We start from the raw sequence: 24887 nt of genomic DNA on the forward strand, positions 1-24887 counted from the left end.
TAATAGTATATATATAAACAGATAATACTATATATAAATATATATATAATACTACATGTATATAAATATATATATAATAGTATATGTATACTATATGTATTATATATATATCTAGTCAGTCAATAAATAAAACAGCACTGAAACCAAAACGTAACATTTCATTATATACAATACGTACATTAAACAACATGATCAAAATGGCTATAACTATAGTTTATAGTCTATAGTTTATAGTTATTGGCTATAACACTAGCTCTAAATACTTAATATTAACCTAATAACGTTCTCTGTGTGTGTGTGTGTGTGTGTGTGTGTGTGTGTGTGTGTGTGTGTGTGTGTGTGTGTGTGTGTGTGTGTGTGTGTGTGTGTGTGTGTCCAGTCTCTCTCTCAGGACCAACGGCCACTTGAAGCTAGGTTTCTGTTCATGGAGTAGCCAGACAGACTGCTCTCCTGTTTACCCCAGGCTCCAAACGGAAGCACCACGATCGTACTGTTATCCTCTGAACCATACTGCAGAGCCTGAAACAGACACACACATAATATATATATATATATATATATATAAATAGAGAGAGAGATATATACACACTGAGTGTACAAAACATTAAGAACACCAGCTCTTTCAATGACAGTCTGACCAGGTGAAAGCTATGATCCCTTATTGATGTCACTTGTTAAACCCACTTCGATTCAGGAGGAGAAAGGGTTAAAGAAGGATTTTTAAGCCTTGAGACAACTGAGACCGGTTTGACTGTGTCAAGAACTGCAACGGTGCTGGAGTTTTCTCTTCTTCACACTCAACAGTTTCCCGTGTGTAATGGTCCCACCACCCCAAAAGGACATCCAACTCAATGTTAGGAAGGTATTCTTAATGTTTTGTACACCTGTGTACATTTTAAATGTATACATGCGTTTAGATTGCACTGGGATGAAGTTACCCCTTACGTACAGATCTAGGATCAGCTTCCCCTCTCCCAATCCAAACCTTAACCTTCAGTGGGGGAAATGGAATAACTGACCCCAGATCAGTGTCTATATCCATTATACACATATTATACACCATTATAATGAATAAACACTGTGTCAAACACAATTGACATGGTCTCTATCTCTCCTTCTCTCTGTCTCTCTCTCCTTCTCTCTATCTCTCTCTCTCCCCCTCTCTCTCTCTCTCTCTCTCTGTCTCTCTGTCTGTCTCTCTCGCTCTCTCTGTCTCTCTCTCTCTCTGTCTGTCTCTCTGTCTGTCTCTCTCGCTCTGTCTGTCTGTCTGTCTGTCTGTCTGTCTGTCTGTCTGTCTGTCTGTCTGTCTGTCTGTCTGTCTGTCTGTCTGTCTGTCTGTCTGTCTCTGTCTGTCTGTTTCTGTTTCTCTCTCTCTGTCTTTCTTATGTTCTTTCTCTCATACACACACTCACCTGTTGTGCAATTACGTTTGCTGCCTCTGTGGGGTCATGGCACTGGTTGATGACATCACAGATCTCCTGGTCGTTCATGATGAAGTTGATCCCGTCTGTCGTCAGAGCCAGGAAGGTGTCTTGGTGGTGTTGCAGCTAAATATATAAAATAATAACAATATTATAATTCTGAGCTTCATCATCATGATTGTCATTGTGATCGCCTTCATCACCACCATCCCCATCACATCATCATCACATCACCATCACCATCATCATCATCATCACCATCACCACCACCACCATTACATCATCATCACATCACCACCACCACCATTACATCATCATCATCATCATCATCTTCATCACATCACCATCACCACCACCACCATTACATCATCATCACCATCATCACCACCACCACCATTACATCATCACATTTTTAGCCGCACCCTCATCCTACTCCTCCTCTGTTCCTCGGGTGATGTGGAGGTAAACCCAGGCCCTGCATGTCCCCAGGCACCCTCATCCTACTCCTCCTCTGTTCCTCGGGTGATGTGGAGGTAAACCCAGGTCCTGCTGTGATGTAATGTTTCGTTTCATAACGAGTTGTCCCTTGGCCAGCCATTATCAACTGACACTGGAGAGAAGTTTGTTTTGCTCAAAGGCACATGGACAGATATTTTAACTTGTCATCTCAGGGATTAAAACTAGGAACCTTTTGTGTTACTGGCCAAATTCTCTAATCCCAGACCCTGGGATTAGCCGTACCCTTATCCTACTCCTCCTCTGTTCCTCTGGTGATGTAGAGGTGAATCCAGGCCCTGCAGTGCCTAGCTCCACTCCTATTCCCTAGGCGCACTCTTTTGATGACTTCTGTAACCATAATAGCCTTGGTTTCATGCATGTTAACATCAGATGCCTCCTCCCTAAGTTTGTTTTACTCACTGCTTTAGCACACTCCGCCAACCCTCCGCCAACCCTGAATCCTGGCTTAGGAAGGCCACCAAAAATTCTGAGATTTCCATACCAAACTAGAACATTATAGAACTGCCAAAGGGGGAGGAGTTGCATTCTACTGCAGAGATAGATAGCCTGCAAAGGTCTGTCATACTTTCCAGGTCCATACCCAAACAGTTCGAACTACTTATTAAAAAAATTACTCTCTCCAGAAATAAGTCTCTCACTGTTGCCCTCAGCTCCCAGCTGTGCCCTGGACACCATTTGTGAATTGATCGCCCCCCATCTAGCTTCAGAGTTTGTTGTGATAGGTGACCTAAACTGGGATATGCTTAACACCCCGGCAGTCCTACAATCTAAGCTAGATGCTCTCAATCTCACACAAATCATCAAGGAACCCACCAGGTACAACCCTAAATCCGTAAACATGGGCACCCTAATTGACATTATCCTGACCAACTTGCCCTCCAAATACACATCTGCTGTCTTCAATCAGGATCTCAGTGATCACTGCCTCATTGCCTGTATCCGCTACGGGTCCGCGGTCAAACGAACACCCCTAATCATTGTCAAACGCTCCCTAAAACACTTCTGCGAGCAGGCCTTTCTAATCGACCTGGCCTGGGTATCCTGGAAGGATATTGACCTCATCCCGTCAGTTGAGGATGCCTGGTCATTCTTTAGAAGTAACTTCCTCACCATCTTGGACAAACATGCTCCATTCAAAAAATGCAGAACTAAGAACAGATATAGCCCCTGGTTCACTCCAGACCTGACTGCCCTCGACCAGCACAAAAACATCCTGTGGCGGACTGCAATAGCATCGAATAGTCCCCGCGATATGCAACTGTTCAGGGAAGTCAGGAACCAATACACGCAGTCAGTCAGGAAAGCAAAGGCTAGCTTTTTCAAGCAGAAATTTGCATGTAAAGTCCATGGAGAACAAGAGCACCTCCTCCCAGCTGCCCACTGCACTGAGGCTAGGTAACACGGTCACCACTGATAAATCCATGGAGAACAAGAGCACCTCCTCCCAGCTGCCCACTACACTGAGGCTAGGTAACACGGTCACCTCCTCCCAGCTGCCCACTGCACTGAGGCTAGGTAACACGGTCACCTCCTCCCAGCTGCCCACTGCACTGAGGCTAGGTAACATGGTCACCACCGACAAATCCGTGATAATCGAAAACTTCAACAAACATTTCTCTACGGCTGGCCATGCCTTCCTCCTGGCTACTCCAACCTCGGCCAACGGCTGGCCATGCCTTCCTCCTGGCTACTCCAACCTCGGCCAACAGCTCCGCCCCCCACCCCCCCATGCCTTCCCCCTGGCTACCCCAACCTCGGCCAACAGCTGGCCATGCCTTCCTCCTGGCTACCCCAACCTCGGCCAACAGCTGGCCATGCTTTCCTCCTGGCTACCCCAACCTCGGCCAACAGCTGGCCATGCCTTCTTCCTGGCTACCCCAACCTCGGCCAACAGCTGGCCATGCCTTCCTCCTGGCTACTCCAACCTCGGCCAACAGCTGGCCATGCCTTCCTCCTGGCTACCCCAACCTCGGCCAACAGCTCCGCCCCCCACTCCCCCATGCCTTCCTCCTGGCTACTCCAACCTCGGCCAACAGCTCCGCCCCCCACCCCCCCATGCCTTCCTCCTGGCTACTCCAACCTCGGCCAACAGCTCCCCCACCCCCCCACAGCTACTCGCCCAAGCCTCCCCAGCTTCTCCTTTACCCAAATCCAGATAGAAGATGTTCTGAAAGAGCTGCAAAACCTGGACCCATACAAATCAGCTGGGCTTGACAATCTGTACCCTCTATTTCTGAAACTGTCCACCTCCATTGTCGCAACCCCTATTACCAGCCTCTTCAACCTCTCCTTCATATCATCTGAGATCCCCAAGGATTGGAAAGCTGCCGCGGTCAGACCCCTCTTCAAAGGGGGAGACACCCTGGACCCAAACTGTTACAGACCTATATCCATCCTGCCCTGCCTATCTAAGGTCTTCGAAAGCCAAGTCAATAAACAGATCACTGACCATCTTGAATCCCACCGTACCTTCTCTGCTGTGCAATCCGGTTTCCGAGCCGGTCACGGGTGCACCTCAGCCATGATCAAGGTACTAAACGATATCATAACCGCCATCGATTATAGACAGCACTGTGCAGCAGTCTTCATCGACCTGGCCAAGGCTTTCGACTCTGTCAATCACCATATTCTTATCGACAGACTCAGTAGCCTCGGTTTTTCTAATGACTGCCTTGCCTAGTTCACCAACTACTTTGCAGACAGAGTACAGTGTGTCAAATCGGAGGGCATGTTGTCCGGTCCTCTGGCAGTCTCTATGGAGGTACCACAGGGTTCAATTCTCGGGCCGACTCTTTTCTCTGTATATATCAATGATGTTGCTCTTGCTGCAGGCGATTCCCTGATCCACCTCTACGCAGACGACACCATTCTGTATACTTCTGGCCCTTCCTTGGACACTGTGCTTTCTAACCTCCAAACGAGCTTCAATGCCATACAACACTCCTTCCGTGGCCTCCAACTGCTCTTAAAATGCTAGTAAAACCAAATGCATGCTTTTCAAACAATCGCTGCCTGCACCCGCATGCCCGAGTAGCTGCACCACCCTGGATGGTTCCGACCTAGAATATGTGGACATCTATAAGTACCTAGGTGTTTGGCTAGACTGCAAACTCTCCTTCCAGACTCATATCAAACATCTCCAATCCAAAATCAAATCTAGAGTCGGCTTTCTATTTCGCAACAAAGCCTCCTTCACTCACGCAGCAAAACTTACCCTAGTAAAACTGACTATCCTAACGATCCTTGACTTCGGCGATGTCATCTACAAAATAGCTTCCAATACTCTACTCAGCAAACTCAATGCAGTTTATCACAGTGCAATCCGTTTTGTTGCTAAATCACCTTATACCACCCACCACTGCGACCTGTATGCTCTACTCGCCTGGCCCTCGCTACATGTTCGTCGCCAGACCCACTGGCTCCAGGTCATCTACAAGTCTATGCTAGGTAAAGCTCCGCCTTATCTCAATTCACTGGTCACGATGGCAACACCCACCTGTAGCACGCGCTCCAGTAGGTGTATCTCACTGATCATCCCTAAAGCCAAAACCTAATTTGGCCGCCTTTCCTTCCAGTTCTCTGCTGCCTGCGACTGGAACGAATTGCAAAAATCTCTGAAGTTGGAGACTTTTATCTCCCTCACCAAGTTTAAACATCTGCTATCTGAGCAGCTAACCGATCGCTGCAGCTGTACATAGTCCATCAGTATATAGCCCACCCAATTTACCTACCTCATCCCCAAACTGTTTATATTTATTTACTTTTCTGCTCTTTTGCACACCAATATCTCTACCTGCAGATGTTCATCTGATCATTTATCACTCCAGTGTTAATCTGCTAAATTGTAATTATTCACTCCTAAGGCCTATTTATTGCCTACCTCCTCATGCCTTTTGCACACAATATATATAGGTAATTCTTTTCTACTATGTTATTGACTTGTTTATTGTTTACTCCATGTGTAACTCTTTGTTGTCTGCTCACACTGCTATGCTTTATCTTGGCCAGGTCGTAGTTGCAAATGAGAACTTGTTCTCAACTAGCCTACCTGGTTAAATAAAGGTGTTCTCTACTAGCCTACCTGGTTAAATAAAGGTGTTCTCAACTAGCCTACCTGGTTAAATAAAGGTGTTCTCAACTAGCCTACCTGGTTAAATAAAGGTGTTCTCTACTAGCCTACCTGGTTAAATAAAGGTGTTCTCAACTAGCCTACCTGGTTAAATAAAGGTGTTCTCAACTAGCCTACCTGGTTAAATAAAGGTGTTCTCAACTAGCCTACCTGGTTAAATAAAGGTGTTCTCAACTAGCCTACCTGGTTAAATAAAGGTGTTCTCTACTAGCCTACCTGGTTAAATAAAGGTGTTCTCAACTAGCCTACCTGGTTAAATAAAGGTGTTCTCAACTAGCCTACCTGGTTAAATAAAGGTGTTCTCAACTAGCCTACCTGGTTAAATAAAGGGTGTTCTCAACTAGCCTACCTGGTTAAATAAAGGTGTTCTCAACTAGCCTACCTGGTTAAATAAAGGTGTTCTCAACTAGCCTACCTGGTTAAATAAAGGTGTTCTCAACTAGCCTACCTGGTTAAATAAAGGTGTTCTCAACTAGCCTACCTGGTTAAATAAAGGTGTTCTCAACTAGCCTACCTGGTTAAATAAAGGTGTTCTCAACTAGCCTACCTGGTTAAATAAAGGTGTTCTCAACTAGCCTACCTGGTTAAATAAAGGTGTTCTCAACTAGCCTACCTGGTTAAATAAAGGTGTTCTCAACTAGCCTACCTGGTTAAATAAAGGTGTTCTCAACTAGCCTACCTGGTTAAATAAAGGTGTTCTCAACTAGCCTACCTGGTTAAATAAGGTGTTCTCAACTATGCCTACCTGGTTAAATAAAGGTGTTCTCAACTAGGCCTACCTGGTTAAATAAAGGTGTTCTCAACTAGCCTACCTGGTTAAATAAAGGTGTTCTCAACTAGCCTACCTGGTTAAATAAAGGTGTTCTCAACTAGCCTACCTGGTTAAATAAAGGTGTTCTCAACTAGCTACCTGGTTAAATAAAGGTGTTCTCAACTAGCCTACCTGGTTAAATAAAGGTGTTCTCAACTAGCCTACCTGGTTAAATAAGGTGTTCTCAACTAGCCTACCTGGTTAAATAAAGGTGTTCTCAACTAGCCTACCTGGTTAAATAAAGGTGTTCTCAACTAGCCTACCTGGTTAAATAAAGGTGTTCTCTACTAGCCTACCTGGTTAAATAAAGGTGTTCTCAACTAGCCTACCTGGTTAAATAAAGGTGTTCTCAACTAGCCTACCTGGTTAAATAAAGGTGTTCTCAACTAGCCTACCTGGTTAAATAAAGGTGTTCTCAACTAGCCTACCTGGTTAAATAAAGGTGTTCTCTACTAGCCTACCTGGTTAAATAAAGGTGTTCTCTACTAGCCTACCTGGTTAAATAAAGGTGTTCTCAACTAGCCTACCTGGTTAAATAAAGGTGTTCTCAACTAGCCTACCTGGTTAAATAAAGGTGTTCTCAACTAGCCTACCTGGTTAAATAAAGGTGTTCTCAACTAGCCTACCTGGTTAAATAAAGGTGTTCTCAACTGGCCTACCTGGTTAAATAAAGGTGTTCTCAACTAGCCTACCTGGTTAAATAAAGGTGTTCTCAACTAGCCTACCTGGTTAAATAAAGGTGTTCTCAACTAGCCTACCTGGTTAAATAAAGGTGTTCTCAACTAGCCTACCTGGTTAAATAAAGGTGTTCTCAACTGGCCTACCTGGTTAAATAAAGGTGTTCTCAACTAGCCTACCTGGTTAAATAAAGGTGTTCTCAACTAGCCTACCTGGTTAAATAAAGGTGTTCTCAACTAGCCTACCTGGTTAAATAAAGGTGTTCTCAACTAGCCTACCTGGTTAAATAAAGGTGTTCTCAACTAGCCTACCTGGTTAAATAAAGGTGTTCTCAACTAGCCTACCTGGTTAAATAAAGGTGTTCTCAACTAGCCTACCTGGTTAAATAAAGGTGTTCTCAACTAGCCTACCTGGTTAAATAAAGGTGTTCTCAACTAGCCTACCTGGTTAAATAAAGGTGTTCTCAACTAGCCTACCTGGTTAAATAAAGGTGTTCTCAACTAGCCTACCTGGTTAAATAATGGTGTTCTCAACTAGCCTGCCTGGTTAAATAAAGGTGTTCTCAACTAGCCTACCTGGTTAAATAAAGGTGTTCTCAACTAGCCTACCTGGTTAAATAAAGGTGTTCTCAACTAGCCTACCTGGTTAAATAAAGGTGTTCTCAACTAGCCTACCTGGTTAAATAAAGGTGTTCTCAACTAGCCAACCTGGTTAAATAAAGGTGTTCTCAACTAGCCTACCTGGTTAAATAAAGGTGTTCTCAACTAGCCTACCTGGTTAAATAAAGGTGTTCTCAACTAGCCTACCTGGTTAAATAAAGGTGTTCTCAACTAGCCTACCTGGTTAAATAAAGGTGTTCTCAACTAGCCTACCTGGTTAAATAAAGGTGTTCTCAACTAGCCTACCTGGTTAATATATATATATAACACCACCACCTTCACCACCTTCATCCCCACCACCATCATCACCACCATCACCACCTTCATCCCCACCACCATCATCACCACCATCACCACCTTCATCCCCACCACCATCATCACCACCATCACCACCTTCATCCCCACCACCATCATCACCACCATCACCACCTTCATCCCCACCACCATCATCATCACCACCTTCATCCCCACCACCATCATCATCACCACCTTCATCCCCACCACCATCATCATCACCACCACCATCACCACCACCATCACCACCATCACCACCTTCATCCCCACCACCATCATCATCACCACCTTCATCCCCACCACCATCATCACCACCATCACCACCTTCATCCCCACCACCATCATCACCACCATCACCACCTTCATCCCCACCACCATCATCATCACCACCACCATCACCACCACCATCACCACCATCACCACCTTCATCCCCACCACCATCATCATCACCACCACCATCATCATCACCACCACCATCACCACCACCATCACCACCATCACCACCATCACCACCACCATCACCACCATCACCACCATCACCACCACCATCACCACCATCACCACCTTCATCCCCACCACCATCATCATCACCACCACCATCACCACCACCATCACCACCATCACCACCTTCATCCCCACCACCATCATCATCACCACCACCATCACCACCACCATCATCACCACCATCACCACCTTCATCCCCACCACCATCATCATCACCACCACCATCACCACCACCATCATCACCACCATCACCACCCCCATCATCATTGTCACCATTATAGTCTAGTTTTCAGTTATGATGTTTATTAATTTTGATAACCTGTTACTAACTCACGTTGATCCGTTGTGTCTCTGGCAGGGCAATGACTCCAGTGTTCTTGAGGTGAAAGTCTCCGATGCTGCGTGTCATCGCTAACCTCCCATTAACGTTAGCCTGACCAAGACTATTCCACGTTACGAACCCTCCACTCAGCTTTATCCTGCAGGGAAGAGAGAGAGGAAGAGAGAGAGAGAGCGAGAAAGAGAGCAAGAGGGGGAGAGAAAGAGGGGGGAGAGAAAGAGAGCGGGAGAGAGAAAGAGGGGGGAGAGAGAAAGAGGGGGGAGAGAGAAAGAGGGGGGGAGAGAGAGGGGGAGGGGAGAGAGAAAGCGAGAGAGAGAGAGAGAGAGAGAGAGAGAGAGAGGGGGGTTGGAGGGGTAGAGAGCGAGGAAAAGAGACCAGAGTTGAACATTTATGTTACAGAACCACACCGTTACGTTTGATCCTAGGTGAGAGAACAACCCTGGCATGAACCTTAATATGTACTTGGTCCAGCTCTAGTCACATCATAGTCTTTCTAAATGTTACATCTTTGAATGTTACTCTACATTGATCCTGACTTAGTCTTCCCACCACCCCCTGGGTTTAGAACATTTGCATTAGCCAGACCTAGACCATTTCACATTATGAAACCACTGCTGTGTTTGGTTGTTGGAGAGAGACCAAGCATACATAACATTCACCACCCCCCAACACCCCATTTTAAGTAAATACTTGGCACACACATACTGTCCCCAAACCCCCTCCCCCGAGTGTGTACTTGGTCCAGCACCCCTAAGCCTAAAGGAAAGTATTTGTCCTCAGGCCTGGAGGGAAGCTACATTTATTTCCGCTACCCAAGAATAGTAAAGCCCCCTTTACTGGCTCAAAGAGCCGACCAATCAGCCTGTTGCTCTCTCGGGCTCCCAGGTGGAGGAGCGGTCTAACGCACTGCATCTCAGTGCAAGAGGTGTCACTACAGTTCCTGGTTCGAATTGTATCACATCCAGCCGTGATCCCATAGGGCGGGACACAATTGGCTCAGCGTCGTCCGGATTTGGCCGGGGCAGGCCGTCATTGTAGATAAGAATTTGTTCTTAACTGAATTGCCTAGTTAAATAAAGGTTAAATAAAAAAATTACATAAAAAAAAGTTACCAACCCTGAGTAAAGTTTTGGGAAAATTATGTTAGACCAGATACAATGCTATTTTACAGTAAACAAATTGACAACAGGCTTTCAACACGCTTATAGGGAAGGACATTAACAAGCACAGCACTTACACAAATGACTGATGATTGGCTGAGAGAAATTGATGATAAAAAGATTGTGGGGGCTGTTTTGTTAGATTTCAGTGTGGCTTTTGACATTATCGATCATAGTCTGCTGCTGAAAAAACGTATGTGTTATGGCTTTACACCCCCTGCTATAATGTGAATAAAGAGTTACCTGCCTCTACAAAATCCAGGTAGAATCAGGAGTTCCCCAGGGCAGCTGTCTAGGCCCCTTACTTTTTAAATGTTTTACTAACGAGTAAAGCCAGTGTGTCTTTGTATGCGGATGACACAACACTGATTCAACACTATACAGCAACTACAGCAACTGAAATGACTGCAACACGTAACAAAGAGCTGCAGTTAGTTTCAGAATGGGTGGCAAGGAATAAGTTAGTCCTAAATATTTCTAAAACTAAAAGCATTGTATTTGGGACAAATAATTCACTAAACCCTAAACTAAATATTGTATTTAATAACCAGCCACAAAACACAAGAAAACAGGCTACCTAAATATGGTTCAATCAGGGACAACGATTGACAGCTGCTTCTGATTGAGAACCATATCAGGCCAAACACAGAAATAGAAAATCATTGATAAACTAACATAGAAAACCCACCCAACTCACGCCCTGACCATACTAAAACAAAAGACAAAACAAAGGAACTAAGGTCAGAACGTGACAGTCCGATTGGTAGATTGGTAGAGTGCTGCAGAGATGGTTTTCCTTCTGGAAGGTTCTCCGATCTCCACAGAAGAACTCTGGAGCTCTGTCAGAGTGACCATCAGGTTCTTGGTCACCTCCCTGACCAAGGCCTTTCTCTCCCAATTGCTCAGTTTGGCCGGGCATCCAGCTCTCGGAAGAGTCTTGGTGGTTCCAAACTTCTTCCATTTAAGAATGATGGAGGCCACTGTGTTACTGGGGACCTTCAATGCTGCAGAAATGTTTTGGTGTCCTTCCCCAGATCTGTGCCTCGACACAATCCTGTCTCTGAGCTCTACAGACAATTCCTTCGACCTCATTGCTTGGTTTTTGCTCTGACATGCTCTGACAGGTATATATATATGACATGTACTTGGTCCCCCCCCCCACGCACACACGTCACTGTACCCCGTCACTGTACCCCCCTCTCTCTTTCTCTCTCTGTTTCTCACTCTCTATCTGTCTCTCTCTCTGTCTCTCTCTCTGTCTCTCTCTCTCTCTCTCTCTCTCTCTCTCTCTCTGTCTGTCTCTCTGTCTCTCTCACTGTCTCTCTCTCTCTCTTAACTTCTACAATAGATGTATAGGTTCAGGTTTAAACCTCTGTCTCTCGTCCTTCCGGTCAGGGGTGTGGTCAATTGTGAGTTTCTTGGCCCGCCCCTTCCTGCATAGCAACGCTCGGCTGTCCCCCACGCTAGCAACCACCAACTCCACACTGTCTCGTAAAACGGCAACTGTCGCCGTGGTCCCCGCAGTCAGGAAGGAAGCTGGGGGCAGAGAGAGAGATGGAGGGAGGGAGAGACAGAGATAGAGATGGAGGGAGAGACAGAGATAGACAGAGAGAGAGAGAGAACAGAGAGAGAGAGAGAGAGACAGAGATGGTGGGAGGGAGAGACAGAGAGAGAGATGGAGGGAGAGACAGAGATAGAGAGGACAGAGAGAGAGAGAGAGAGAGAGAGAGAGAGAGAGAGAGAGAGTTAGAGAGAGAGAGGGAGATGGAGGGAGAGACAGAGATAGACAGAGAGAGAGAGAAAGAGCAAGAGACAGAGAGAGAGGTGTTAGACAGAGGCAGGTGGAGTAGCCTAGTGTCCAATTGATTACATGACTGCAAGCAGTCACACATGGTACTGGACTGTAATATGCTCAATACTATACTATACTATATACAGTACTAACTATACTATATACAGTACTAACTATACTATATACAGTACTAACTATACTATATACTATACTAACTTTACCGATCTATACTATATACAATACTAACCATACTATATACTATACTAACTTTACTGATTTATACCATATACTATACTAACGCCACTATATACTATACTATATACAATACTAACTATACTATATACTATACTAACTTTACCGATCTATACTGTACACTATATAATATATATTATATACTATACTACCTATACTGCCCTATACAATATAATGTACTATATACTATACTAACGCTGCTATATACTATACTATATACTATACTAACTATAGTGCACTATACTATATCATATACTATACTAACTATACTGCTATATACTATATAATATACTATACTAACTATACTGATCTATACTATATACTATACCAACTATACTGCTCTATACTATATGGCTCTATAGTATACTTTACTATATACTATACTAAATATACTGATCTATACCATACTATATACTATATTAACTATACTGATATATCCTATACTAACTATACTGCTCTATACTATATACTACACTACATTAAGTATACTTCTCTATACTATATAATATAAAACTATACTATACTATATACTATACTACCTATACTATGCCAACTATACTATGCTATATACTATACCAACTATTCTAACTATACATCTGCTATACTAACTATACTATATACTGTACTATACCAACTATACTGCTCTGTACTATACTATACTATACACAATACTAACTATACTGCTCTGTACTATACTATACGATATACTATAGTATACTATATACAATACTAACTACACTGCTCTATACTATACAATAGTATACTATATACTTTACTATATACAATACTAACTATATAATAATAACTAACTAATAATACTAGCAGCATGAGTGAAGGATGCTTTGTTGCGAAATAGGAAGCCAATTCTAGATTTAACTTTGGATTGGAGATGTTTGATGTGAGTCTGGAAGGAGAGTTTACAGTCTAACCAGACACCTAGGTATTTGTAGTTGCCCACATAGTCTAAGTCAGAGCCGTCCAGAGTAGTGATGTTGGACAGGCGGGCAGGTGCAGGCAGCAATCGGTTGAAGAGCATGCATTTAGTTTTACTTGTATTTAAGAGCAATTGGAGGCCACGGAAGTGGAGTTGTATGCCATTGAAGCTCACCTGGAGGGTTCAAATCAAATCAAATCAAATTTTATTTGTCACATACACATGGTTAGCAGATGTTAATGCGAGTGTAGCGAAATGCTTGTGCTTCTAGTTCCGACAATGCAGTAATAACCAACAAGTAATCTAACTAACAATTCCAAAACTACTGTCTTATACACAGTGTAAGGGGATAAGGAATATGTACATAAGGATATATGAATGAGTGATGCTACAGAGCGGCATAGGCAAGATACAGTAGATGATATCGAGTACAGTATAACATATGAGATGAGTATGTAAACAAAGTGGCATAGTTAAAGTGGCTAGTGATACATGTATTACATAAGGATGCAGTCGATGATATAGAGTCCAGTATATACGTATGCATATGAGATGAATAATGTAGGGTAAGTAACATTATATAAGGTAGCATTGTTTAAAGTGGCTAGTGATATATTTACATCATTTCCCATCAATTCCCATTATTAAAGTGGCTGGAGTTGAGTCAGTGTCATTGACAGTGTGTTGGCAGCAGCCACTCAATGTTAGTGGTGGCTGTTTAACAGTCTGATGGCCTTGAGATAGAAGCTGTTTTTCAGTCTCTCGGTCCCAGCTTTGATGCACCTGTACTGACCTCGCCTTCTGGATGACAGCGGGGTGAACAGGCAGTGGCTCGGGTGGTTGATGTCCTTGATGATCTTTATGGCCTTCCTGTAGCATCGGGTGGTGTAGGTGTCCTGGAGGGCAGGTAGTTTGCCCCCGGTGATGCGTTGTGCAGACCTCACTACCCTCTGGAGAGCCTTACGGTTGAGGGCGGTGCAGTTGCCATACCAGGCGGTGATACAGCCCGCCAGGATGTTCTCGATTGTGCATCTGTAGAAGTTTGTGAGTGCTTTTGGTGACAAGCCGAATTTCTTCAGCCTCCTGAGGTTGAAGAGGCGCTGCTGCGCCTTCTTCACGATGCTGTCTGTGTGAGTGGACCAATTCAGTTTGTCTGTGATGTGTATGCCAAGGAACTTAAAACTTGCTACCCTCTCCACTACTGTTCCATCGATGTGGATAGGGGGGTGTTCCCTCTGCTGTTTCCTGAAGTCCACAATCATCTCCTTAGTTTTGTTGACGTTGAGTGTGAGGTTATTTTCCTGACACCACACTCCGAGGGCCCTCACCTCCTCCCTGTAGGCCGTCTCGTCGTTGTTGGTAATCAAGCCTACCACTGTTGTGTCGTCCGCAAACTTGATGATTGAGTTGGAGGCGTGCGTGGCCACGCAGTCGTGGGTAAACAGGGAGTACAGGAGAGGGCTCAGAACGCACCCTTGTGGGGCCCCAGTGTTGAGGATCAGCGGGGAGGAGATGTTGTTGCCTACCCTCACCACCTGGGGGCGGCCCGTCAGGAAGTCCAGTACCCAGTTGCACAGGGCGGGGTCGAGACCCAGGGTCTCGAGCTTGATGACGAGCTTGGAGGGTACTATGGTGTTGAATGCCGAGCTGTAGTCGATGAACAGCATTCTCACATAGGTATTCCTCTGTGATAACACAGTGACCAAAGAAGGGCCAAAAGTATACAGAATGGTGTCGTCTGCGTAGAGGTGGATCAGGGACTCACCAGCAGCAAGAGCGACATTATTGATGTATACAGGGAAGAGAGTTGATCCAAGAATTGAACCCTGTGGCACCCCCATAGAGACTGCCAGAGGTCCGGACAACAGACCCTCCGATTTGACACACTGAACTCTATCAGAGAAGTAGTTGGTGAACCAGGCGAGGCAATCATTTGAGAAACCAAGGCTGTCGAGTCTGCCAATGAGGATGGGGTGATTGACAGAGTCGAAAGCCTTGGCCAGATCAATGAATACGGCTGCACAGTAATGTTTCTTATCGATGGCGGTTAAGATATCGTTTAGGACCTTGAGCGTGGCTGAGGTGCACCCATGACCAGCTCTGAAACCAGATTGCATAGCGGAGAAGGTATGGTGGGATTCGAAATGGTCGGTAATCATTTTGTTGACTTGGCTTTCGAAGACCTTAGAAAGGCAGGGTAGGATAGATATAGGTCTGTAGCAGTTTGGGTCAAGAGTGTCCCCCCCCTTTGAAGAGGGGGATGACCGGAGCTGCTATCCAATCTTTGGTAATCTCAGACGACACGAAAGAGAGGTTGAACAGTCTAGTGATAGGGGTGGCAACAATTTCGGCAGATAATTTTAGAAAGAAAGGGTCCAGATTGTCTAGCCTGGCTGATTTGTAGGGGTCCGGATTTTGCAGCTCTCTCAGAACATCAGCTGACTGGATTTGGGAGAAGGAGAAATGGGGAAGGCTTGGGCGAGTTGCTGTGGGGGGTGCAGTGCTGTTGACCGGGGTAGGGGTAGCCAGGTGGAAAGCATGGCCAGACGTAGAAAAATGCTTATTGAAATTCTCAATTATGGTGGATTTATCAGTGGTGACAGTGTTTCCTATCTTCAGTGCAGGGGCAGCTGGGAGGAGGTGTTCTTATTCTCCATGGACTTTACAGTGTCCCAGAAAAATGTTTTCGTTTGTGTTGCAGGAAGCAAATTTCTGCTTGAAAAAGCTAGCCTTGGCTTTTCTAACTGCCTGTGTATAATGGTTTCTAGCTTCCCTGAACAGCTGCATATCACGGGAGCTGTTCAATGCTAATGCAGAACGCCATAGGATGTTTTTGTGTTGGTTAAGGGCAGTCAGGTCTGGGGAGAACCAAGGGCTATATCTGTTCCTGGTTCTAAATTTCTTGAATGGGGCATGCTTATTTAAGATGGTGAGGAAGGCATTTAAAAACAATAACCGGGCATCCTCTACTGAGGGGATGAGATCCATATCCTTCCAGGATACCTGGTCCAGGTCGATTAGAAAGGCCTGCTCGCTGAAGTGTTTCAGGGAGCGTTTGACAGTCATGAGTGGAGGTCGTTTGGTCGTAGACCCATTACGGATGCAGGCAATGAGGCAGTGATCGCTGAAATCTTGATTGAAAACAGAGGTGTATTTGGAGGGGGAGTTAGTTAGGATGACATCTATGAGGGTGTCCATGTTCACGGATTTGGGGTTGTACCTGGTAGGTTCATTGACAATACCTGGTTATTGTTGTTGTACAGTATGTATGTTTTTTATGTAAGAGCCTCTCTCTCTCTCCCCCTTTCTCTCTCTCTCTCTCCCCCTTTCTCTCTCTCTCTCCCCCTTTCTCTCTCTCTCTCTCCCCCTTTCTCTCTCTCCCACTCTCTCTCTCTCTCTCTCTCCCCCCCTTTCTCTCTCTCTCTCTCCCCCTTTCTCTCTCTCCCCCTCTCTCTCTCTCCTCCTTTCTCTCTCTCTCCCCCTTTCTCTCTCTCTCTATAGATGCTGAAGTGTTGCATTTCACTGATATCAGTTTCTGTATAAAAGCATTTTGTGACATCGGCTGATGTAAAAAAGAGCTTTATTGAAATTTGATTGATTGTCAAACTTCATCTGTGTGTGTGTGTGTGTGAGAGTGTGTGTGTCTCTTACCGTTGCCAAAGTAAGAGAGGTGTGTGTATAGGGCTTTGTCCACCTCCAGAAAGGCTTGGGTCAGAGCCTTCTCCAGGTCATCCTCCTGCTGTAGGGCCTCTCTACAGACACAACACCGACATACATGTCAATGATATGAGAGAGAGAGAGAGAGAGAGAGAGAGAGAGTAGTCTAATAGAGGCCCAGTTATAGCCTGCAGTAGTCTCCTAGAGGCCCAGTTATAGCCTGCAGTAGTCTCCTAGAGGCCCAGTTATAGCCTGCAGTAGTCTAATAGAGGCCCAGTTATAGCCTCAGGAGTCTAATAGAGGCCCAGTTATAGCCTCAGTAGTCTAATAGAGGCCCAGTTATAGCCTGCAGTAGTCTAATAGAGGTCCAGTTATAGCCTGCAGTAGTCTAATAGAGGCCCAGCCTGCAGTAGTCTAATAGAGGCCCAGTTATAGCCTGCAGTAGTCTCCTAGAGGCCCAGTTATAGCCTGCAGTAGTCTAATAGAGGCCCAGTTATAGCCTCAGGAGTCTAATAGAGGCCCAGTTATAGCCTGCAGTAGTCTAATAGAGGCCCAGTTATAGCCTGCAGTAGTCTAATAGAGGCCCAGCCTGCAGTAGTCTAATAGAGGCCCAGTTATAGCCTGCAGTAGTCTCCTAGAGGCCCAGTTATAGCCTCAGGAGTCTAATAGAGGACCAGTTATAGCCTCAGGAGTCTAATAGAGGCCCAGTTATAGCCTGCACTAGTCTAATAGAGGCCCAGTTATAGCCTGCAGTAGTCTAATAGAGACCCAGCCTGCAGTAGTCTACTAGAGGCCCAGTTATAGCCTGCAGTAGTCTCCTAGAGGCCCAGTTATAGCCTGCAGTAGTCTCCTAGAGGCCCAGTTATAGCCTGCAGTAGTCTAATAGAGGCCCAGTTATAGCCTGCAGTAGTCTAATAGAGGCCCAGTTATAGCCTGCAGTAGTCCAATAGAGGCCCAGATATAGCCTGCAGTAGTCTAATAGAGGCCCAGTTATAGCCTGCAGTAGTCTCCTAGAGGCCCAGTTATAGCCTGCAGTAGTCTACGATAGTCAATTATCAAGACAGTCCTGGTTGGAATGAGACACTGTATTTTTCATTGCTATGCTTTGTGAAAAGGCAAATGTACTGTGTCTGATATTATAGTGAGGGATAGGTGTGTGTGCCTGCGTGCTTTTTGTGTTCCTATTGTCTGTACTAATGTTAAAGTGTGTATAACTGTAAATAGTGGGGAGGCTACCCCCCCCCCCCCCCCCCCCCGAGAGAAACACACACACACAGAGAGGGAGGGAGGGAGGGAGGGGGAGAGAGAGAGAGAGTCAATTTGCCATGAGGGTCTGCTATAAAAATGTATGGAAAGTGGTGTTGGGGGAAAAACACACAACATTATAAAATCTGTGCACACAAACAACAAGGGTACGGCAACAAAAGAACAACACACATTTCTTCCCACAGGGCCGTGGGGTGAGACAGGGATGCAGCTTCAGCCCGCTTCTCTTCAACATATATATCAATGAACTGGTGAGGGCACTAGAACAGTCTGCAGCACCCAGCCTCACACTACTAGAATCTGAAGACAAATGTCTACTGTTTGCTGATGATCTGGTGTTTCTGTCCCCCAACCAAGGAGGGCCTATAGCAGCACCTAGATCTTCTGCACAGATTCTGTCAGACCTGGGCCCTGACGGACCTGGGCCCTGACAGACCTGGGCCCTGACAGACCTGGGCCCTGACAGTAAATCTCAGTAAGACCAAAATAATGGTGTTCCAAAAAAGGTCCAGTCGCCAGGACCACAAATACAAATTCCATCTAGACACTGTTGCCCTAGAGCAGACAAAAAACTATACATACCTTGGCCTAAACATCTGCGCCACAGGTAACTTCCACAAAGCTGTGAACGAGCTGAGAGACAAGGCAAGAAGGGCATTCTATGCCATCAAAAGGAACATAAAATTCAACATACCAATTAGGATCTGGCTAAAAATACTTGAATCAGTCATAGAGCCCATTGCCCTTTATGGTTGTGAGGTCTGGGGTCCGCTCACCAACCAAAACTTCACAAAATGGGACAAACACCAAATTGAGACTCTGCACGCAGAATTCTGCAAAAATATCCTCCGTGTACAACGTAGAACACCAAATAATGCATGCAGAGCAGAATTAGGCCGATACCCACTAATTATCAAAATCCAGAAAAGAGCCGTTAAATTCTACAACCACCTAAAAGCGATTCCCAAACGTTCTATAACAAAGCCATCACCTACAGAATTCAAAAACAAATCCAATGTTGATAAACTCCCATATCTACTGGGTGAGATACCACCGTTTTTCCATCACAGCAGCAAGATTACTGACCTGTTGCAACAAGAAAAAGGCAACCAGTGAAGAACAAACACCATTGTAAATATGTTTATTTATTTTCCCTTTTGCACTTTACGTATTTGCACATCATTACAACACTGTATATATACATAATATGACATTTGAAATGTCTTTATTCTTTTGGAACTTTTGTGAGTGTAATGTTGACTGTTCATTTGTATTGTTTATTTTACGTTTGTTTATTATCTATTTCACTTGCTTAACATGTGTTTCCCAGGGCAATAAAGCCCCTTAAATTGAATTGAATTGAGAGCGAGTACCTGATGTATTTCTCCATGTAGGTGTGACAGTATTCTGAGGCGTGTGGTCCTCCGTGTCCATCGAACACAGCCAAGTACAGGATGCTGTCACTGAGTCGAACCACCTGTAACCTGTCTTCATTCTCCCTCCGATGACCCAGCAGAGACGCAGTGCCCACACGGGACAAACTCACCTGAAGGAAGCGGAGAGATTAGAGAGGAAAGAGAGAGAGAGAAATAGAGAGAGAGACAGAGCGACAGAGAGGGAGAGGAGAGTGTGGGGGAGAGAGAGGGACATATGACATTTTAATTTTTTTAATTTTATTTTTATTCTTTGGGAACTTTTTAGTTTACTGTTTATTTGTATTGTTTTTTTTATCATCTATTTATTTATTTATCTATTTAAAAAATCTAATCAAGTTTATTTGTCACATACACATGTTTAGCAGATGTTAATACGAGTGTAGCTAAATGCTTGTGCTTCTAGTTCCGACAACGCAGTAATAACCAACGAGTAATCTAACCTAACAATTCCACAACAGCTACCTTATACACACAAGTGTAAAGGGATAAAGAATATGTACATAAAGATATATGAATGAGTGATGGTACAGAACAGCATAGGTAAGATGGTATAGAGTACATAATTTACGTATGAGATTAGTAATGTAGGGTATGTAAAGATTATATAAAGTGGCATTGTTTAAAGTGGCTAATGATAAGTTGATCAATTTTCCATTTATTAAAGTGGCTAGAGTTGAGTCAGTATGTTGGCAGCAGCCACTCAATGTTCGTGATGGCTGATTAACAGTCTGATGGCCTTGAGATAGAAGCTGTTTTTCAGTCTGTTGGTCCCTGCTTTGATGCACCTGTACTGACCTCACCTTCTGGATGATAGCGGAGTGAACAGGCAGTGGCTCGGGTGGTTGATGTCCTTGATGATCTTTATGGCCTTCCTGTGACATCGGGTGGTGTAGGTGTCCTGGAGGGCAGGTAGTTTGCACCCGGTGATCAGAGGCAGCTGTCTATCGTTGTCTCTGATTGAGAACCTTAGCTTACTTAGGAGCCCTTTTCCCACCTGTGTTTTGTGTCTGCACCTTACAGAACTGTTTTGGTTTCGTTCATTTTCTTTGTTGCTATCAGTTATTATTTGTTGTTGGTCAGTTCTATTAATAAATCATGAACCACGATGCGCTTTGGTCCACTTCTTTATGCAACGATGACCGTAACACTACCACTGTAGTGTCGTCTGCAAACTTGATGATTGAGTTGGAGGCGTGCAGTCATGGGTGAACAGGGAGTACAGGAGAGGGCTGAGAACGCACCCTTGTGGGGCCCCAGTGTTGATGATCAGCGGGATGGAGATGTTGTTACCTACCCTTACCACCTGGGGGCGGCCCGTCAGGAAGTCCAGTACCCAGTTGCACAGGGCGGGGTTGAGACCCAGGGTCTCGAGCTTGATGACGAGTTTGGAGGGCACTATGGTGTTAAATGCTGAGCTGTAGTCGATGAACAGCATTCTCACATAGGTATTCCTCTTGTCCAGATGGGACAGGGCAATGTGCAGTGTGATTGCGATTGCGTCGTCTGTGGACCTATTTGGGCGGTAAGCAAATTGGAGTGGGTCTAGGGTGTCAGGTAGGGTGGAGGTGATATGGTCCTTGACTAGTCTCTCAAAGCACTTCATGATGACAGAGTGAGTGCAATGGGGTGGTAGTCATTTAGTTCAGTTACCTTAGCTTTCTTGGGAACAGGGGCAATGGTGGCCCTCTTGAAGCATGTGGGAACAGCAGACTGGGATAAGGATTGATTGAATATGTCCATAAACACACCAGCCAGCTGGTCTGCGCATGCTCTGAGGACGCGGCTAGGGATGCCGTCTGGGCCTGAAGCCTTGCGAGGGTTAACACGTTTAAATGTTTTACTCACGTTGGCTACAGTGAAGGAGAGCCTGCATGTTTTGGTAGCGGGCCGTGTCGGTGGCACTGTATTGTCCTCAAAGCGAGCAAAGAAGTTGTTTAGTCTGTCTGGGAGCAAGACATCCTGGTCAGCGACAGGGCTGGTTTTTCTTTTGTAGTTCGTGATTGACTGTAGGCCCTGCCACACACCTCTCGTGTCTCGTGTCTGAGTTGAATTGCGACTCCACTTTGTCTCTATACTGACGCTTAGCTTGTTTGATTGCCTTGCGGAGGGAATAGCTACACTGATTGTATTCGGTCATGTTTCCGGTCACCTTGCAATGGCCAAGTCAATCACCTGACCTGAATCCAATTGAGCTGAAGACAGCTACAGTAAAGGTCTGGCAGAGCATCACCAGGGATGAAACCCAGCCTGTGATGTCTATGGGTTCCAGACTTCAGGCAGTCATTGACCCGAAAAGGTTTTGCAACCAAGTATTCAAATTTACAATTTAATTTATGATTATGTTAGTTTGTCCAATTACTTTTGAGCCGTTAAAATGGGAGGGGGGGGCACATATAAAAAGTGCTGTAATTCCTTCCTTCTTCCCGATTTGGATGTAAATGACCTCAAATTAAAGCTGGAAGTCTGCACTTTCAAATCTATTGTGGTGGCGTACAGAGCCAGAATGATAATAACGTGGTCAAAATATTAAATATTTATGGACCCGACTGTATATAACACATACCTGTGGGATGGGTTTCCTAGGAGACAGCAGAATGGGCTCCTCTATCCTATTGTCCCAGGTCCCAAAGGAGTCCCAGGTGGTCGGTCGACCGCTAGCGTCAGAGACAAACCGAGCAGTACACTTCCTCCGGACCTGGACCGCACTGGGGGAGGCTGGGGGGGACAAGGGGGACCGTGCAGTCAGAAAGGCAGTGTGGCGTCCGAACGGAGACCGACCGCAGCGTACCAGGTTGATGAACATAGTCGAAGACATGATCGGACTGTTTGAGATCTGGAGGTTCGATGGAGGGTCTCTCCCTGGAGAATACAAGATGAAGATCACAGTCAGAGAGAGATGGGGGGTAGAGGGAGAGAGAGGGGAGGGAAGAGGGAGAGAGAGGGAGCGAGGGGAGAGTAGAGGGAGAGAGAGGGAGCGAGGGGAGGGTAGAGGGAGAGAGAGGGGAGGGTAGAGGGAGAGAGAGGGAGCGAGGGGAGAGTAGAGGGAGAGAGAGGGAGCGAGGGGAGGGTAGCGGGAGAGAGAGGGAGCGAAGGGAGGGTAGAGGGAGAGAGAGGGGAGGGTAGAGGGAGAGAGAGGGAGGGTAGAGGGAGAGAGAGGGAGCGATGGGAGGGTAGAGGGAGAGAGAGGGAGCGAGGGGAGGGTAGAGAGGGAGAGAGGGGAGGGTAGAGGGAGAGAGAGGGAGCGAGGGGAGGGTAGAGGGAGAGAGCAAGTGAGCGAGAGAAAGATGTGCATGGCAGTGAAACATGGGGCCCACTTTTACAGTCCAAATATACATCATAACTACGGTATGTGGACACCCATTCAAAATAGTGGATTTGCCTATTTCAGCCACACCCGTTGCTGACAGGTGTATAAAATCGAGCACACAGCCATGCAATCTCCATAGACAAACATTGGCAGTAGAATGGCCTTACTGAAGAGTTCAGTGACTTTCAACGTGGCACCGTCATAGGATGAAACCTTTCCAACAAGTCAGTTCCTCACATTTCTGCCCTGCTAGAGCTTCCCCGGTCAACTGTAAATGCTGTTATTGTGAAGTCCAGTGGACACAGATCACCAACACTGGACAATTTGAGGAGTGGAGAAATCCCTTTAGTGTTATTTGCTAGCTTGCTGGCTAGCTACAGAGGTTAGATGGCTAGTTAGCTACTGCCGTCAGTTGTGTAATTATCATATTTTTCCTATTCCACCGTTTGTAGAACCGGCATTTGAATATCGCGCAGGAAAGGGGATTCCGGACACACTGTGGACACATTTAAATGTAGGTGTCGACGCATGACAAGTTCATGATTTCCATGATCAGAAGTCTATGAACAGAATACTGTGACGACCCTGGGTTTATGGCGCGGATATCGACTCTGCCGTTTGAGCATGCTTTTGCGGCACAGCGGAGAGAGCGCTGGACTTAGGGCTTTAGAAGGTCGAGGGTTCGAGACCTGCTTCCCTGCCTGTTTCATGACACTGGTGTCAGAAGTGGGATCGGACCTTGCATCCACGACAGTGCGTGTGCTTGTCCGGTGAGCGTGTTCCTAGCGCGATGACGCGCTCTTTGAAAGACTCTGGGTTTATAAACGCAGTTATCGACTCTGCCGCTTGAGCGGCACAGCGCGCTGGGCTTCGGGCTAGAAAGTCGTGGGTTCGAGACCTGCTCCATGCCTTCATTACAATACTAAAACTCCCTGAACTGTAAAGTCTAGACACAAAACAACTAGCCTATGTGTGAAAATGTAAAACAAGTGTCATGTACAGCACAAATAGCACGAGAGATGCCATGATAACAATAACAAGGGATGCGTGGGTTATTCTATTTTCATTTTTTAAATACCACTAGAGACTCTGGCATCTAATGTTATTTGTTGTGTTTTATATATGCAGAGTTGTATTTAGTTATTTATGTGGTCAACTACTCAAAGAAAAACACAACTATCATCAGAAACTGTAGAATAGAAGACTAGATAGTTAATTCTACCTCATAATAAATCATCGGAATAGTACTGTCAGAAACGGGGGAAAAAACTCACTTTTGCAGTTCTTACGTATGGTATGGTAGCTTAATGGGCCTTCCCGACGTGCAGGTGAAAATTGTTCCCAGCTCTGAATTGGTCTTGAGGGGCTTTGCTCAATGCATTTTAAACGGTGCCCTGACGCACCAATCATCATTCAAACAACACAAATACACGCGGCCAATGGGGTACAGGGGTGTGTGTGGTTTTGGCCGTGTGCCAGGTCTATTTGCGCCATATAGTATCTCTCACTCTTGCCCCCCCCCCTACCCTTGCCCTTGCTCAACCCCCCCCCCCCCAACCACTCTCTCTCAGTCTCTCTGTGTCTCTCTCGCTCTGTCTCTCTCTCATCTCTCTCTCTCTCTCTCTCTTTGTCTCTCTCTCATCTCTCTCTCTCTCTCTCTCTCTCTGTCTCTCTCTCATCTCTCTCTCTGTCTCTCTCTCATCTCCCTCTGTCTCTCTCTCATCTCTC

At 45.5% G+C, this 24887-nt stretch overlaps 1 protein-coding gene across 2 annotated transcripts; it reads right to left on the reverse strand.

Moving 5' to 3' along the window:
- Positions 1-102: 102 nt before the first annotated feature.
- Positions 103-24530, reverse strand: LOC109881158 (protein phosphatase 1K, mitochondrial). 2 transcript variants are annotated; one of them, XM_031791633.1, is made up of 8 exons: positions 24449-24525; positions 22416-22711; positions 19790-19962; positions 17145-17245; positions 11886-12051; positions 9350-9494; positions 1413-1547; positions 103-519 (listed from the first exon to the last, which is right to left on the reverse strand). In XM_031791633.1, the coding sequence occupies exons 2-8, from the start codon at positions 22665-22667 to the stop codon at positions 388-390; spliced, it is 1104 nt and encodes a 367-aa protein (XP_031647493.1). In that variant the 5' UTR covers positions 22668-22711; positions 24449-24525; the 3' UTR covers positions 103-387. The 2 variants fall into 2 exon arrangements, with proteins under 2 accessions (XP_031647493.1, XP_031647492.1); XM_031791632.1 differs by having other exon boundaries at positions 104-519; positions 24434-24530.
- Positions 24531-24887: the final 357 nt, after the last annotated feature.

This window comes from Oncorhynchus kisutch, linkage group LG16 (assembly GCF_002021735.2).
Source record: "Oncorhynchus kisutch isolate 150728-3 linkage group LG16, Okis_V2, whole genome shotgun sequence".
Classification (NCBI taxonomy): Eukaryota; Metazoa; Chordata; class Actinopteri; order Salmoniformes; family Salmonidae; genus Oncorhynchus; species Oncorhynchus kisutch.